An 18,473-nucleotide genomic window follows, 5' to 3' on the forward strand; every position below is an offset into this window, starting at 1 on the left:
GGTGCTGAATGGGCACAGTCCCTGTGAGAGTGTGTATGAATGTGTGAGTGTGGGTATATGTGGGCGTGTATGTGAGTGATATGGGGACATGCGTTGTTTATATGTGTGTGAGTACAAAGGTTATGTGTGAATATGTGTGTGAATGCATGCAAGTCTTTCAAATGTGCGAGGGATATGAGTGTGGGTGTAGGTGTGGATATATCTATAGGAATATGCGTGTAAGTGCATGTGTGTGAATGTCTTAGTCCATTCAGGCTGCTATAACAAAATACCATAGACTGGGTGGCTTATAACAGCAGAAATCTATTTCTCCAACTTCTGGAGTCTGGAAGTCCAAGATCAGTGTGCTAACATGGTTGGGTGAAGGGTGTCCTCCGGGTTGCAGACTTTTTGTTATATCCTTATATGGTGGAAGGGGCTAGGGAGCTCTGTGGGATCTCTTTTGTAAGATCATTAATCCCATTCATGAGGGCTCTATGCTCATGACATAATCACCTCCCAGAAGCCCCACCTCCTGACACCGTCTCATTGGGCATTAGGATCCCAATGTGAATCTTGGGGACACACACATTTACTAGCAGTGAACAAGTGGGAGTGTGTGGGAGGTCTGCATGTGGGTATGGGTGTGGGGTGAATGTGTGTGAATGTCAGGTGTGTCTGCATGAATGTGAGAGTGTGGGAGTGAGGGGGACCCTTGCTGTGTTGTTCTGGCTCCCACATAGTTACTCATTTCCCCACCTGCTGGTTTCTCCTGAAAGCTGCATTTCCTCAAAAATGTCCTGTACTATTTTTTGCCAGTTATTTTAAGAGAAAAAATATTTTCTCTGTTGAAGCCAAAAGGTACCACCTAATCCATGAAATGCAATAAAAATACCAAGTATTGTTAAAACAACAAATGTAATAACATTTAGAAACTGTTTCTCTGTCACAAACAACCCGTTTTGCATAAGAGGCCTTCACAGGGGGCTTTTAGCAACCCTGTCCCTCAGTCCCCCTGTCTTCCACTGTGCAAAGTTTCATAGTGTTTCCTTTGCTTGAATTAAGCATTTCAGTCTGTGAGTCCAATACATGTTCCTTCCAGTTAATCCAACATGTATCCTTTAACAAGAAAATCCCCTTGTATAGATGATATAGATATAGATATGTAGATAATGTATGAAACGATATGACAGTGGGTAAAGCCACATTAACCATTGCAGTTTCCTCTGTTCGTTTCTTCAAAGAGCAGTGATCATAACAAATTAGAAACTTAATGAAATTATGAGACCATGTGTCTGAAAGAGAAATATTTGTGGGTAAATGGAGCTGAATTCACTCCATTCATTCTTTCAAACAAATATTTCAAAGCCAGTCTTTGGTACTGGATGCTGTGTGCTTCAAGCCGGGGATGTGGAAGTGAAGGTGACAAATCCAGTCCTCATGTCCTTGAACTCACGGTGCAGCGGGAGGACGGGCATAGGAGTGGGGTGATGAAGGCACTCAGGCACTAAGGAGGGGTTCGAGGTCCAGCTGGGGGGATGATGATCGGGCTCACGCAGTAGAGCAGGGGAATGGATAGGAGTCAGGGAGGACCTCTCAGAAGGTAATACAGGAGCGGACTCCGGAAGAGCAGGTGAGCCAGCACGAGGGTGGGAGCACACTTGTCGGGATCCTCTGGGGACCATGGATTCAACCTAGAAAGAAAGGATCGCTTCAGTGAGGTGCCATCCCATAGAAATAGAAAGCAAGCCACAGATGCGAGCTGATCATGGGTAATTTAAAATTTTCTCATAGCCACAGTTTTAAAAATAAAAAGAAGCAGGCAGAATTAATTTTAAAAAGATATTTAACCCAAATATATCTGGAATAGTTTCATTTTAACATGTAATCGATATTTTTAATTATTAATGAGCCATTTTGCTTTTTTTTCCTACTAAGTCTTAGAAAACTGGTGTGTCTCCTAAGCATCCGGCCAGTGCAGTGGCTGAGTGTTCCCCTCCCCCAGAAAGAAGCACATCTTGGCTCAGGCTGGCTGCGCTTCAAGGGCTCCATGCTTCCTGCAGCTAGGGGCTCCCTCCTGTAATGGACAGTGCAGCTCTGGAGCTTTTCTCTTTTTTTAAATTGATGGATTTGAGAGAGAGAGAGAAACACCGATTTTGTTGTTCCACTTATTTACGCATTCATTGGTTGCTTCTTGTATGTGCCCTGACTGGGGATCGAACTCACAACCTTCAGAATCGGGACGACGTTCTAAGCAACTGAGCAGCCCTGCAAGGGCCAGCTTTAGGGCTGTAATAAGCAGCACAGAAGAGAGTTAGAGAAACTCTTGGTTACACAAGTGGGGAATAGATTTGGTGTTTTTATTTATTTGGTAAATGAAATGATTCATTTCAATAAACAGCTACCCTTAAATCACAAAGTCAAGAAGAAAGAGAGAAAAAATGTGCCCTGTACACTCCTGGGATCAGAGGCAGATTATTTAATATACTTGCTTTGCCTACTTCCCCCTGTAGTTCTCTATATTGTATGAAGAATATCCCAACCTCTATCACATTGCACTAAAGGAATGAATTTTTTGGCCTCCTCATATGAAAGAGATTCAGTAAAAGTAGACAGTATTATTTATAACCTGATTTATACTGATGTAGGACAAAGGCTTATTGTAAATCCCCAGGGAAGGCTGGCTGCCCGGAGCCTAAGGCCTTATATAATTATAGGATGTATCCAATCTCATAATCAATATTGAAATACAAAAGCAGCAGGTGGGAAGATTTCAATAGTTTGTCACAATATTCAAATCTATCTCTTTTCTTTTCCCAAATCGTGTCCCATCACAGGCTGGCACAGCATTTCAGAAGACTGTTTCAGAAGGAATAGTTTGTTTTCCCTTGCTTACTAGTCACACACATTATACCAGCAGTAATGTAGGGATTTTTGGTTGGGTAGCAGAATGGAGTCAATACCAAGAATAAGAGAGAGTAGCAGAGAATTAATAGAAGATAGAAAGCATAGGTGGAAGGGAAGTTAAAGTTTTGCACTTATGAAAGCTTCCATTATTTCGCTGTTTTTCTAGCTGCAAAACAAGATGGAAATTATGTGGGGTAAATACCATGAGGTATGACTAGCAGTTAGTTCAGTGTAGCTTAACACCTGGGCAATGTCTGCTAGGTGTGCTAGCGTCAGAGTGGTTAAGAGTTCATCCTCTAAAGCTGTGCTACCTGAGCTCAAGTTCCAGCTTTAACACTTAATGGCTGTGTGTTCTTGAGCAAGGTGCTTAACCTCTCTGTGCCTTATTTTCCTCACCAATAAAGTAGATAATAATAGTATTAGTATATACCACATGAGGTTGTTGTGAAAATTAATGAGAATTGTGAAAAGTGCTTGCTAAGCCATTGTTAGGAGGCAAACGTTGTGCATGACACAGGATGCAAAGACAAGCTGGCAGGCTAGTGAGAAGATAGATGCATAAATAAGTCATTTCGATACGGTGATTTTTAAAACTTCCAGATGAGGAATGTCTTCTGAGGCACTCTTTCACTTGGACTAGGGTTGCTGAAGATAGTCATGAGTTCTGAAATCAAGGTACCCAGACTTAAAGCCATAAATTATATGTTCTTTGTAATCAACTGCATGACATTGGTGAGCCTTCCTTATAGAGCTGTGGCATAAGCCAAGTCAAGATGGCTTGGCTCTCCATAAATTGACAGAAGAGTCATATGACTATGACTGGGAAAGTATCAATTATGATGATTTTTATATTAGAGTAAATGAGAGAAGGGAACTCACCCAGTGTCTTTACATCTGTCATGCACCAAGCACTTTTTGAAACAGTTTATTTCCCTTAGCCCATTGAATCCTCCAATAAGCCTATGCTGTACAAAGGATTATCCTCATTTTATAGACCAGAACATTGAGCCTCAGAGAAGTAAAATAACTTGACAAGGTCACACAGCCGCTATGTGGTGGAGCAAGAAAGCAAAGGGTCTATCCAAAATCAAAAAAGAAAAAAGAAAAGATGTCTTCACAGAGGTTAGTTTTTTTTTAAGTCCTAAGAAGAAATAATTTATCAATCCACAGAAACACCCTTCTTCTAATGTACTTTAAAACAAAACAAAACAAAAAGCAGGGGCTCTGAATTCAGACATGTTAGGTTTTGTCCTATCATGGATTACACTCATCTAGTCATTTTTTATGCTGAAAGCCTTTTCAGGCAACAGAACTCTTATAATAGGATTATGAGGGAGCTGTTCACTCTTTGCTTCTCAGATAGCCAAAGTCAGAAAGGCTAAGTTTACAAAGTTAAGTCATTTCCTACTGGACAGAGCAGGAAGAAAACTGAAGGAGAGGGGCAATAGAACAGCTTTTCCTCTTTTAGCTTATTCTTACCAATAGGAGAAGGTGACAGTGACAGTAGGAACACTGGCTTCAGACCAGCTTCAGCACTGCCCAAAAAGGTGCGGAAAGTACCAGGTCTTCCAGACACAGGTTTGCCAGAAACGGGCCAGACACCCTTTCCTCTCCCACATCCACCAGGGGGCACAATACAATCTCACAATACTTTTCTGTGGGGACTGTTTGAGTCAGCTTCTTAACTGTTCCAAGCTTCAGCACCCTCATCGGAGTGGGGAGTTATAAGGACTGAATGTAACAATAGATGTCAGCTCCTTACTTATGGTATGGCTCTCACCCAAATAAACGAATAGTGAAATAAAAATAAGTTCATCTGGAAAGACCCAGCTGGCTCCTCAGGTCACAGTTCTTCTGGGTTCACAGCTTGTCTTGCTGTCTCTGGAAAAAAATAATTCTGTATCTCCGCCTTCCCAAAATTGCCATCCTCATGTCCACTGTTGATGCTTTACGTCAGAATGTACCACAACCTCATAATTAGAGAAGCTGCTTTGCAACTTCAGAGCAGAAGGGTGACTGGGGACTCCAGCTATGAAACGTGGTGGCCCATACTTACCAGTTCTTCGTCTCAGGCTCGCCAGTATAAGGAACAGACATCAGAGTAGAGGGGTCACTAGTCTGGAAGTCAGGAGCCCTGGATTCCACTCTCACCTCCTCCATCGATCCCTTGAGTGGCCTTAAGCAAGTCACTTCATCTCCCTGGGGCTTCGTTTCCCCATTGATAAAAGGAAATATTAATCTGTAGAATCCCTTCCTCTTCTGTTGTTCTGTGGTGATATATTCCATTCCATCAGGGCCAAGTGTAATAATCCAAGAGTGATAGATGACATACATTTTTTGCAAACTTTATGTTGCTATATTTTTAAAAACCAAACTAAGTATACTATTTTCAGTTGCTTCAGTTGCTACCAGCCCAGCTGCATAAATACTTTTTCCCCTTTGGCTCACTGCATTTTTTGTTCTAAGGACCCTCTTACACAAGTTAGGCCCATTTTTTAATTTGGTTAAGGAGACCAGTTACCTGAGAGAAGTTAACCTTTATCCCAAAAGTTAAGCTTGACATTTTATACCAGCATAACTCATGGGATAACATATTTATTTGTTTAACTACCTCAACCTCACCCTTACCTTCTCACTGATCTTTTCAACTCTAATATATGGGCTAGGGAAGGAAAAATGCAAAAGTATGGTCCAGGCCCTTTACTACCCTCTGGGAACCGTCACTTATCTTTCAGATTCACACCTCTGTTTACTGGATCACTGATCAGCTAGATTTTCACAGCAGTCACTAGGCAAGTTCATTGGATCCAAGATGACATTTCCCCCCTTCTTTCAGCACTCTACCATAGAACTGAATGAGGTTGTTGAGGTGTCTATGAAGACAATGAGACAGAGATAATAAAGGCTGACTTGTAAGGTATTTTTTCCAATTAGGGCTCTGTTTGCTTAGTTGTCAGAGTGGGACTGAAGCCTCTGAGTCTGTGGCAAGAATGGAGAGCTTGGTGAACTTGGTTAGCTATGGGGGATGCCTTACGGTGGGGTGCATAGGTTGGGGGTGGGGTAATAGTCCTACCTCTGGACCTCCAGAGGAAACAGATAGGGAAGGACAGAATGAGAGATGGCTGAGGGAATGGTCTTCCCTAGCCCCCTTTTGCTTTAATTTATCCTGTTGTGTCTGTTTTCTCTTATATTGAAGGGCACGTTTATTAATAAGTTTAGAACACCACAATTTCAAAAGCACTTGCTTATTTTAATTCATACAACAGGCCTATGAGAACAGCTGTGATGGACATTCGGAATGATGTACCTTTTCTTGGTTCATGACAGTACACAAAGATGTCTTTTAGGGAAAGGCTCGGTGTGCACTTAGAGCAGCCCTCAGCAACTGGTATTTAGCTAGTGCATTGACCATGGTTTAAGATTTAGTCTCAGGCCTTGCAGATCCAGAGAGGCACCTAGGACAGGACCTACATTAATCGAGCTCCCAGAGACTAAAATATAATAAAAAGCTGCATGTTCATGATTAATTTATAGTGAAAAATACAGCTGTTGGACGAGCCAGGAGGTTTGAGTCAGCAGATAGGAACATTCTTTCTCAGTATGCTAATTATTTTGGGAGCCAAATTATAATCAGAAGCCCAATTTGTTCACTTAAAGTGAAAAATACAAATTTTAAGTGAACCAGATGTTCATGTTAGCCCAGCCTCTCCTGACAGATAAACTACACAGGAAACCAAATTATTAGAAGATTGCTTAGGGAGTAGGGAATCAGAGAAAGGGGTATTTGTCAGATTTCAAGGTGTGTCATTCAGCAGCTTGAAGCAACCCTGAACCCGATGGAAGGAATGGCCTTGCCAAGGAAACTGTAATGCTTACGTCTGGTGAGTTAAGCCTTCCCCTCTATGCAGTAGGCATGGGCGGGCACTGCCAGTGCTGACCTTGGCAGCTCTCCACTCTCATTGCTTCTGTTTCCCATGGTCCTTATCCAAACAGGGTTACAATACAAATGATTAGTTTTCTGCTTACTTTCTGGGACTGTTCCCAAATGATCTCAATTGGAATTTTTGCAGTTCCAAAATCTCGTCAGGCACACATTTAAAAACAGTGTCTCAGTTTCCTAGCACAGACGGCTAATCCAATTCACCAAGTATGGATTTTACTAGTTTAGCTCTTGAAAATCTTGTTTGATTTCATGAGCAGCATTGCATTTTCTATTTAAAAAGGGTGTGTGTGTGTGTTAGAAATTGAGATACAGAGGGGCCAAATGTCTTACCCCGGGTGACACAGTTGGTGATTGGTAGAGCTAAAACTCAAACCCAGATCTTCTTTATATTTTTAATCCTCACGCAAGGATATTTTTTCCACTGTTTTTCAGAGAGTGGAAGGGAGAGAGAGAGAGAAACATCAATGTGAGAGAGACACATCAATTCGTTGCCTCCCACACATGTCCTGACTGGTGCCAGGGATGGAGCCTGCCACCGAGGTATGTGCCCTTGGCCGGAATGGAACCTGGGACCCTTCAGTCCACGGGCTGACGCTTTAACCAGTGAGCCAAACCGGCCACGGCTCAAATCCAGATCTTCTGAGTTTAGAGCCAACCCTTGTTCTATTGGATGTAATTGAGTTTTCTACTATTAGGAAGTTTCATTTTGAAGCAAGAAAAGAAAATCAGTGTGTTCATAAGAATTAGCTTTAAAAAGTGCTAAGTGATATTTTTCTCTAAATGGTGGGGGTGAGGCAAACAGCAGCATATAGTGTGCATTGGAGGAGACGCTAAGGTGTAAATAAAAAGGTCACTCAGATGCAGCCGCCTCCTGCAGGGTGCCATGAGGTCCAGGCGTAGAGTGTCCAGTGATCTTGTCTGAGCCTACACAGTAAGTGGATGTGTTTTGTTGCAGAATCTGAGTGTATCAGAGGCAAGAGGAAGAATCCTTCACTATCAGGTGACTTTGATGGAAGCAACAGGGAAGAAAGTCACGCTACAGAACATCACAGAACATGCCTCCTGGACCTGGGTCATTCCCAGAACTGAGAACTGGGCTGTGTCTGTGTCTGCCGCTAACTCAAAAGGCAGTTCCCTGCCCACTCATATTAACATAACGGACTTGTGTGGGGCAGGTAAGTACAAGCTTTTCTTTTGAATTTTTTAATATGTTCTTATTCATTTCAAAGAGGAAAGGAAAGGGAGAGAGAGAGAAACATCAATGATAAGAAAGAGTCATTGATCTGCTGCCTCCTGCATGCCCCCTACTGGGGTTGAGCTGAGACCTGGACATGCTGACCGGGAATCGAACCCATGACCTCCTGGTTTATAGCTCAATGCTCTACCACTGAGGCATGCTGACTGGGCCCAACTTTACTATTGCCTTTAGGAAACTGTATCTTATTCATCTCTTATCTTCTGCAGGCTCAGCTCAGGGCCTGGCATGAATAGCTTTAGAATTTCAAATTTGGAGTCAACAGCGTTTAGAGGCTATCTTTTCCACTCAGACTATGAGTGGCCTTGGACAAGTAAATTAACACCTCTGAGCTTCAATTTCCCATCTCTAAAGTAGGGATTACATCATCATCTTTACAGGTCATTGTAAGATTAAATACAGAGACTAATACATAGATGCTTAATAAATGTTAGTTAAGGAAACATTAGTTACATTAAATTGAACACTAATATCTGGCTAATTTTTCTAGAAGCAAGAGTAACATGTGCTGTCACATTCTAGGAGAAAACATTTTATACCTATAGTCAAAGCATATTTTAAAACCAATAGTATTAAGATGAAATTCTGGCTGTAATGAAACTATAGCAGAAATTTTTCTATACTACAGCTCTTTATTCAGCAAATTTAGATATGTGTCCAATTATCTACATTGAAAACCTCCCAACTAGCTATACACATGTTATAGTTGCATTCTCTGAAAACTAATTTCTCTGTATAAAAGCCTGTAATTAGTCACACACAAACACACACACACACAAAAAGATACTAATGCTATTTCTCAAGATTTGTGTTATAAAAAGGCTTAACTTTTTCCAAAAATACCTAATAGAATAAAGCTCTAATGAGATCCTTTCTTAAAATTCAGTGTAATAATTTTACCTACATATGAGTCTAGCAATCACCATTTTGAAGAAGCTTCTACTAAAACATGATTATTTTATATATATCCCATTAAATCTTGGTTATATATCTTTCCAGTCACATACTTATAAACATAGACATAATAGAGTAATAAAAATAACTAGAAGAAAATACAAGAAAATATTGATATAACCTTGGGTTGGTATATGAGTTAGGAATTACTCTTAGGAGTAAGGGTTGCTCTTACCAGCAGCCTGACTACAGTGATTTATTTATTCTCACACATTAAAGAAGTCAGAAGCAGACAGCCTTCTACAGGGCTGGGGTAACAGCTTAATGACATCATCAGGACTCCGTGCTCCTTCTTTCTATTCCTTCTGCCAAGTTGGCTTTCTTCCTCAAGATGGAAATTGTCTGAGATGGCTGCCCGAGTTCTAGCTACTTCCATCCAGGCAGCAGAAAAGGAGAGAGGAAGGCTCACGTCCTACTCTTGAGGAGCTTTGCCTCAGGTCACACACAACACACTTTCAGTCATTGACTCAGGTTGGTCACCTGGCCACACCCAATTGCAAAGGAGGCTCAGAAATATACTTCAGGCAGCAATGTTGCCTTGCTAAAGAAGATGAAGAGGGGGGATTTGGTAGGCAGCTGGTAATCTTGCCTCACATGGGATAGGTACTGAAGGTAGAAACCTGAAGGAAAAGATGGATTAACTGTGGGGAAAAACTTGAATATTCTGCATAGTAAAACAAAACACCAAAAATAAAACTTTGAAAACAGAAATAGCAATTTTTTTCCAGAGTAACATAATAAAACCATGCTCCTATTTTCAGATCTAACAAATGTTAACATTTTGCCAGATTTTTTTTCTATTTTTGTTTAAATTTTTTTTTCAATTAAAGTGTACATTCAGTATTATTTTGTGTTCGTTTCAGATGTATAAATAGCAGTTTAAGAAAAGTATGCGTCACATGTTTGGCAAAAGAGGATTATGTATCTAACTTTTTAAAATAGCTATAAGATCGGGGATATGAACAGGCAATTCGAATAATAAATATAAAAAGAACAATGAAAATATGTGCAGCCTAATCAGCAATCAATGAGATGCAAATTTTGAAAAAGCAAGAGAAACCAAATGAGGCTGAGAAAGGGTGAGCAGACAGTATAGCCCACATTGGCGGAGGTGCAGGGAGAAGCATTCTCGCGCCCTGCTAGTGGGTGTGTAAACTGGTACAACTTTCTCAAGAACAGTTGGGCCATATGTAACAAACTTTAAATATAAACATATCTTTTAATCAAGAAATTGTAGCACTAGGAATGTATCCTCAGCAAATAATAAGTGCTTAAAAATACAGGCAAAAAAGATGTTTGTTGGAAAAAAATAGTGAAACAGCACAAACAACCTAAATGTAAAATAAATAGAAGGTGAACTGATTTAAGATAGCCTGATTCTCACTGGCATAAATGCCACACTAGCATTAAAGTGATGTAGCTATGTTTTTATCGCCATGGAAAGATGCACATAATAAGTACAAAAGCAGGCTTTTAATAGTGTAAATGGGATGTCATTTAAAATACGTATTTCATGAATATACTTTTTTTTGCATGTTAAAAACAGTTTAGTAGAATATAAATGGAAATCTTAATAGAGGTCATCACTGTGTCATGGGATTATAGGTGATTTTCCTTCCCTTTTGCTTTTTATACTTTAAAGTTTTTTCTTCAGTGGGTAAGTATTACCTATGTAATTTTAAAAAGTGAATTCTGTGAGGGAAATTGAACTCATACCACTGTTTAGGAGCCTGTTGTTGTTGAAATGAAATATGTCAGAATACCTCACTTCTTCAAACCTCACTGCAGATGAGTCTTGTGGATATAAGCCTCATGAATTTTCTGGGCCCATTCCAGGTTCTTTATTTAGATTCAGTAACAACTTCTCAAAATGACACATTGGTTATTTTAGAGTTGGCCTCTACTTTATTCCTTCAGTAGTCCTTTATTGAGCATATACTAAGTCAACTGGAATCCAGCAATAGGTTAACAAACACTGTTGAGGGCCTCCAGCTTTATCAGGTAAGAGGGCAGACATATAAATAAGGAAACTGTAGTACAGTATAATATGTGTGAAATTAAAGGTATGCACTGGCAGCTCTAGGAACAGAGAAAAGCCAAAGTGTAGGCTTGGAATGGAGGCAACATGGGAGCAGGGTAGGGAGAGACAAGTTGGTATTAGCCAGGTGAGGGAGTGCAGGTGTGTAGCCATGAGGGCTTGTTTTAAAGTGGGATCTGAGTGAACATGGAAGTTGGAAAAAAAAACCAGGGTTAGGAAAGAGCTGAGAATAAAAGGAAGAAAAGGGATAATTGATGGGAGGAAGTCCCTGGGGAGCTGGAAGAAGATGGGATCCAGTGACAAAAAGGGTTAAAGGAGCACTTCTTCCTCTCAGAATGGACAGGTGTTAAATAAAAATGAAGCCCAGTAAGGATGCGCATGTAGAGAAGGTAAGGCACAACCCTGAAACAGTTCTCTGCAACTGAGCTGTCCCTAAGAGGGTCCTGGTGCTGGAAGTCTTTTGTGTGTTTTTTAATATGTTTTTTTATTGATTTCAGAGAGAGAAAGGGGGGGGGGAGAAAGAGAGAGAGAGGGAGAGAGAGAAGGAAAGAAACATCAATGATGAGGGAGTCATTGATCGGCTGCTTCCTGCACACCTGCCCCCATACTGGGGATCGAGCCTCAACCCAGGCATGTGCCCTGACCTGACCAGGAATCAAGCGTGATCTCCTGGTTCATGGGTCAATGCTCAACCACTGAACCACACTGGCCAGGTGGTCCTGGAAGTCTTGGATTCTCAAGAGCCTTTGCCCTCTCCTAAGACCACACCTGACCTATCCAATACAAGTTGTTGTGCATCTCAGGGTCACTTAGGGGACAGATTGGCAAATCACACAATCCCATCCTTGATGGCTCTTGTCTCACACATATTCTGAATGATCTGTAGAAATAGTGTGCCATAATTTTGTGTCTCCCTCTCTTTCAATATATGTTCACGTTATTCACATATATAGCTTTCCTTCTAGGAAGGGAAAAATAATGCCCCAAAGGCAGAATTATGTTCACTTTGAGAAAAGTAGGAACAACTTTATTATCAAAGGGGCCTGCCACAGCAGTCCATACCAAGAAGCACAAGAACAATTTTGTTGATTTATCATGAAAATTGAATGTATGCCAAACCCACAGCCAACAAATAAAACATATTTCATAGTTCAGACTAATCCCTGTGTTCAAGAATTTTCAAAATTATGGCAAGAGTCAGAAGCCAGTAGAGTCATAAACAAGTCCACACAGATGTCAGAGACTTAGGCCCCAGAAGGTAAAGTAACCTAACCAAGATCATACATCCAGTTAGTGTCAGAGCTGGACAGAAAAACCAGGCCACCCGTCTCTTAAGTGGGCACTTTTCCAAATATCTTACGAACTTTGTAACTCTATTTAGAAGCTCTCAGTGAAAATGGAGATGGGAAGTTGAATGAGGCTAAAGGAATAGTTTTAAAATGTCACAGAGAGGAGGTGAGTTGTGAGCAGAGATCTGAAGGAAAGAACAAGCCCTGGCAGAAGACTTCATGGGAGGAAATCCAGGCTGGTTCCTGGCAAGTGTGGTGACTCAGAGGCAGAGCAATGCCAAGTTGGTTTGCTTTGCTAATTCCAGAGAAAACAGTGGTTAGAAAGGCTCTTTGGCTACATTAGCCCATCACCTGTCAAAGGGTCTTGCAAACCATAGGCACAAAAAATATTTACTGAATGAGTGCATTTCATTAAAATAAAAAATCCTGGCATAGGAAGTCAGATACTAAGACAAATGAAGATAAAGGAACCACAACTGGGGAATTCCAGTTCCTGGAATTATGCAGGTCACAGGTTCTCACTACCACGTCCAGCCCTGAGGATGCCACAGGATGGCAGGGCCCCTGTGCAAATGAAAGAGTGATGAAGGGGGGGCGCTTCTGGTTGCACTCCTTTTTCTTGCCTCTGTTGTTCTGAGATGATCATTGCCTAGGCATTCCTACTGTGGGGCAGGGAAGTCCTGAGAGCAGGGCAGAGTATCCTCAAAAAAGCCCTGGAACCTAACAGGGAGAGGAGCTGAGAACAAAGAGTGCCTATGAGCTGACTGGCCCTTGAGATTTCTTGTGCCATCCACCCTGTGGGCCTGGAAATTACAACAGAGACTAAGAGCCCCACTTGCCCATCAAGATTAGTGCCAGACATAAAAGTACGGGTAAGGTCTGAGAGGTGCCAGGGACACCTATGGGAAACCTGAGGACAGGTAGAGCTTCAGTTGCATCACTATAGGCTCTCTGACCCGGAGCTTTCCACCCTAAAAACCTCGCCCCCTCACCTAAACTCACCTGGAGGAGCTACAGCTAAGCTTTCACGCCTCCTCCCACAGAAAAGTGAAGGTCAAGGCTACTGATCAATCCAAGAAAATAAAACATGATCCCAAGGAGAAAATTAAGAGAAATCTGAAGGGCACAAGTTCGGGGGGAGGGGGGAGGCAACAAATGGAACAGTTGTGCCGTAGGAAATATAACGAATGCAGCAGAAAGGCCGAGAGTTTAGAATAAGCGTAATAAGCGTCCTCAGGAAGGGAGATAAGAGAGGATGAGAGAAACATGAACCAGAAATAGGTGGCTGTGAAGAAGCCCCAAATAAAGAGGTTCAGAATGAGAAGTGTAATTGTTGAAATGCAGAACTTGGCCAATAGGTTGGACGGCAGAAAGGACTCATCAGAAGACTGAAGGAGTGAGTGGAAGATAGGGTAAGAAACTCTTCCAAAAGACATCAAAAATGGGAAAGAACTTGAAAAAAAGAGAGAGAAAACTTAAAACACTGAGAGAATTGAAAGAGAAGGGATGATGACCACCTAAAAGGAGTCCCAGTGAGAGAAAAAAGTAAATGAAAGGGAAAAAATTCTTGAAAATGTTTATGAAGAATCTTACAGAATGTAGATCACTCTGGTGCAGGGGAGACTAAGTGTGTTTGAGGGGCATGTGGACAAGCTCTGTACCTGCTGCTCATTTTGCTGTAAACTTAAAACTTCTCTAAAAAATAGTCTATACTTTTAGAAGTCTGCAAAATATAGTGCAGACTGATCAAGTAGGGTCGATCCTATGAATCTAAAGACAGAGCAATATCAGAAAAATGCATCAATGTGATTCATCACATTAATACTGAGAGAGAGAAAAAGGGATACGTTCTTAACAGATGCAGAAAAGATTTAGTTAGAAAAAGGTTTTAGTGAGTAATATTTTTAGAAACCTACATAGAAACTATGAATAAAATAAAACTTTTTAGTTTTTTAAGACTTTCTTCCAAAAACATGCAGCATATATCATCTTAATAAAGATATATAGGCACATTCTCTTTAAAATTAGCAACAAGATCAAAACAAAAAAAGGAAATAAGGGATTTAATTTAAAGATTGGAAGGAAGAGATATTTTAAGTATGAAGCTAATAAGATTATTATATGGAAATTCAACAAGGGCAAATGAACAAATTATTAGAACTAATCAGAGAGTTTAGCAGGTTTGTTGGAAATCAGAATAACACTCACAAGTTAATAGTAGAAAATAAGATGCCACTTCTATAGCAAACTAAAATTATAAAGTGCCTAGGAATTAGCCTAACAAAGAGTACATGAAAACTTTAAGGAGGAATTTTTTAAACTCCATTAAAAGATATAAAAGGAGAGCTGAATAATTTTAATAAAACAGCATATTTATGAATGGACCAATTAATTTAACCTTGTAACAGCATCAGTTTTTCCGGAATTAAACTATATATTTAACTTAATTCCAGTAAAAAAAAAAAAAATACCAGTGGGAATTTTCAGAGACTGATAAATTGATTCTAAAAGCTATGTGGAAGAATAAAGTTTTATGACTAACCAAGACCATTTTGAAAAAAGAAGGGCAAAATGTGGAGGAGAGTTGACCAACCAAATAGTCAGACATCACAAAGCCTAGTAATGTGAACAGTATGTTCTGGTGAAAAAACTGACCAGACACAGACCCAATAATATATAGAACTTGGTGTATGTTAGGGATGGTGTTATATTTGAAAATATGGACTCAGTGTGTGGGGAAAATAATAAAATTTATTCCCTTAAAAAAACAACTTTCAGCTAGATTTGGATAAAAAACTTGATTGTGAAATGTAAAACCAGAAGTCAATAGGAGAAAATGTGGTTGAGCATCTTCTTGACATCAGGATGGAAGAATTTCATAAACAAGACTCAAAATGCACAATCCATAGATAGATTTACCTACATCAAAGTAAGTGTTTATGGGCAACAAACACTCATAAAGTTATCAGAGAGCCGAAAGACTGGAGTAAGATATTTTTAGAGTTGAAAACTGACAAATGATTAAGATCTAGAATATAAAAGCTATTTCTGCAAATCAGAGAGAAGACAGGAAACTCAGAAAAAATGAGCAAAGTACATGAACAGGCAGTTCACATGAGGGGAAAAAGTCAGATGATTAGTAATATGTGAAAAGAAGCTCAGTCTCGTAAGCAATCAGAAAACGAAAATAAAACCACAGTTAAATACCACTTTACACATACCAGATTGGCAAAAATTAGGAAGCCAGAAAATACCAAGTGTTGGGGGGCTTAGGGAGAATAGATTTCTCAAGCTTTTCTTTTTGGACTGTCAACTGATTGGCTATTTTAGAGATTGGTCTGGTCATACTTAGTGAAATATGTGAATTTACTTTATTATCAAGCGACTCCGTGCATATGCCTCCAGAGACACTTACACAGGCACACGTGAGGACGTGTGACAGGATATCCATCGCATCCTTGTGGATATAAGAAGGTCCAAACCTGTAGAGAATTTTTATAAGAGTTTATTTGAGCCAAACAGATGACATATGCTGGGAAATAAAAATTTGAATGCTCTGAAGAATAACGGTTTTTCATTTTCTTTTATGCATTTGAAATTAAAGAGGGGATATAAGGAAGATTTCATGAAGGTGGGAGAAGGCAAGGCAGGGGTTGGATTAGAAGACTATGTGCTTTCTTAAGGGTGGTTATGCCTCCGAAGGGTATTACTTCTGGCATCTCAAAGGTGTGTTAATCTAGATGCTCAAGTACAATGGACAGGGCTGGCTTAAAAAACTTTCACTTAAGAAGTTACAGGCCTGGGGCATGACTACCCACCATGGCCTGCCCGGTTAGGACTTTATGACTTATTACAGCACCTGTTTGTTTGGTTTTTCTACATCACTAAGAGTTGGAGGGAACCTCCTGCTTGTCACTTGGAAACTGGGCAAAAAAGGGGTTGAGGAAGCAGTCTAAAGGAATAAGCTAAATTTACATAGAGAAGCAGGATGGGATATATCCCAGAAACATAATGTTGAGTGAAAAAAAAAAAGCAGCATTAGATTTACTCTCAATACAATTCATGAAGTAACTCACAAGCACAAAGTGGCACTAATATACAAGGCTACATATATGTCTAAATAAACACACAAGGTGGATTAGAAGGATGCATATTGCATTCACTAGAGCAGGTACTGTTGGGGACACAGAAATGGAAAGTGAAATGGAAGATGAAGGGCAAATACTTCTACAAATAACACTGTACAGGGCCCTTATCCAAGCTGTTGATGCCGGTTCTCCAAGACCTGAGAAGCAGGATGAACTTAAACCTGGGAACCTGAGACCTTAAAAAGAAATCGGCTCTTCCTAAAACTTTGCTAGGATGAGTTGTTGTGTTTCATATCTTTATCTATAGTGATTTTTGTTTTTGCCCCTCCCCATTTTCCATAAAGGGTTGCTGGCTCCCCGCCAGGTCTCTGCGAGCTCCGAGGGCGTGGACATTTCGGTGGCGTGGGAGCCCCCCGGGGAGGCTGCCCCTGCTGTCCAAGAGTACGTGGTGGAGTGGAGGGAGCTCCGGCCGGCGCGCAGCGCGCTGCCCCCGCTGAACTGGCGCCGGGCTCCCCCCTACAACGTGTCCGCTTTGATTTCAGGTACTTAATTGTTCATCTTTCTTCTGGGGGGTGGTTACTAAATTAACATTTGTTTGAGGAAATTGCACACAGGAACCCAAAACCCTGCCCTCAATGATGAGTGGCTACATGAGAAGACGGGACAGTGATGACCTCGGGTCCTTCAGGAGAGCACCTCAGAATACACCACCGCAGCTATAGAAGACCAACCAACAGGCTGACTAAAAGCTAGTATTTATGGAAAATTCACGTGCCTCACTCAGTGCCATATAAGATAAGCGAATAATTAAGCCAAACGAGCATGGCAGAGAGCTAAGTAGTGTGATGGGCGCCTTACATTTGGGAGTTCATTTAAGTCTCAGGAAAATCATGTGCAGCAAGAGTTGTCAAGTTATCATGCCTATTACATAAGTGAGGATACCAGGACCTCTTTCATTCCCAGTTCTGCTGCTTATTATTTGTGTGATAATAAATTCAGTATTATCTTTATGATAATTGGTGCCTCCAGTCCTCAAATTCCGAATCTGTCAGTGGTTACAATCAAGTGATAGAAAGCATCTGAAAGCATATTGAGATGATTGGACAGAATTTAGGCAATGTCATTTTTAAGTGTAAGTTCACTTAAGTGCTGGTTCTGCAGCCAGACTATCTAAATTTGAGTCCAGGCTCTGTCATTTTCTAGGTTGCATAATCTAGGGAAAATTAGTTAACTTCTCTGTGCCTCAGTTTCCTTATCTGCAAAATGGGGATAATAATATTATCCACCTCATTAGGCTATTGTGAGGGCTAACTGAATTAATATAGAGAAAATGTTTTGAACAGTGCCTAACACATTTTAAGTGCCTGATAATTTAGCTATCGTCCTTATCATTGTATGTAACAGAGCTAAGATTTTAATTGGTTTTCAAGCTCTAAATCCCATAATACTTTCATTATACCATCACAATCATTGCACCTGTCCAGGACGATACATACGCCCTTCTTAAGGAAACAAAATTTACACACATGAAATAAGCAGAGCACACCACATGGTAGTACGTGAGCCGGTCCTTAACTGTGTGCCTTTTTTTATAGTCTAGCTGCTCAGATTTTTAGTGGGTTGTGTTTACTTTTAATCACTACACTTAAAGAGAATGCTGCCCAGTGAGCCACAGAGGAAGGTGAGTAAGTCCCTGGGGTTTTGGATCTTTTAACGTGGAAACCACTTAGCACATGGAAGAGAATTCTAGATGGGGGGTGGGGTCACTTGATGGCTGTTGCTGGCTTTGACATATAGTCCCTACAGTTCTTCCTGCTATAAATCTACACAAATGCCATAAAACAGATTAAAAGAGAGGATGTTTTCCGTATTTAGGAAACAAATGTTTTTAAGCATTTTAGAAATATTTATTTGAATGAAATCAATATAATAGTTGGTAAAATAACTTTATTAAAGTTGTTCTGGTACTTGAAATTGAAAACACTTAGTTAACTATTAGTTTGTGTTGCTTGTACATTCT

The 18,473-nt window shown here is 40.4% G+C and overlaps 1 protein-coding gene across 1 annotated transcript in view; it reads left to right on the forward strand.

Moving 5' to 3' along the window:
* IL12RB2 (interleukin 12 receptor subunit beta 2) overlaps positions 1-18,473 on the forward strand; it is a gene marked incomplete at its 5' end in the record, with an annotated part of 60,034 nt that overhangs the window by 23,247 nt on the left and 18,314 nt on the right. Inside the window, 2 exons of the mRNA XM_081143602.1 lie at positions 7,785-8,004; positions 16,798-16,995. Coding sequence (XP_080999728.1) covers positions 7,785-8,004; positions 16,798-16,995 — 418 coding nt within the window. The remainder of the gene's footprint in view (positions 1-7,784; positions 8,005-16,797; positions 16,996-18,473) is intronic.

The sequence above is a fragment of the Miniopterus schreibersii genome, assembly GCF_964146895.1.
Source record: "Miniopterus schreibersii genome assembly, chromosome: 8".
NCBI lineage: Eukaryota > Metazoa > Chordata > Mammalia > Chiroptera > Miniopteridae > Miniopterus > Miniopterus schreibersii.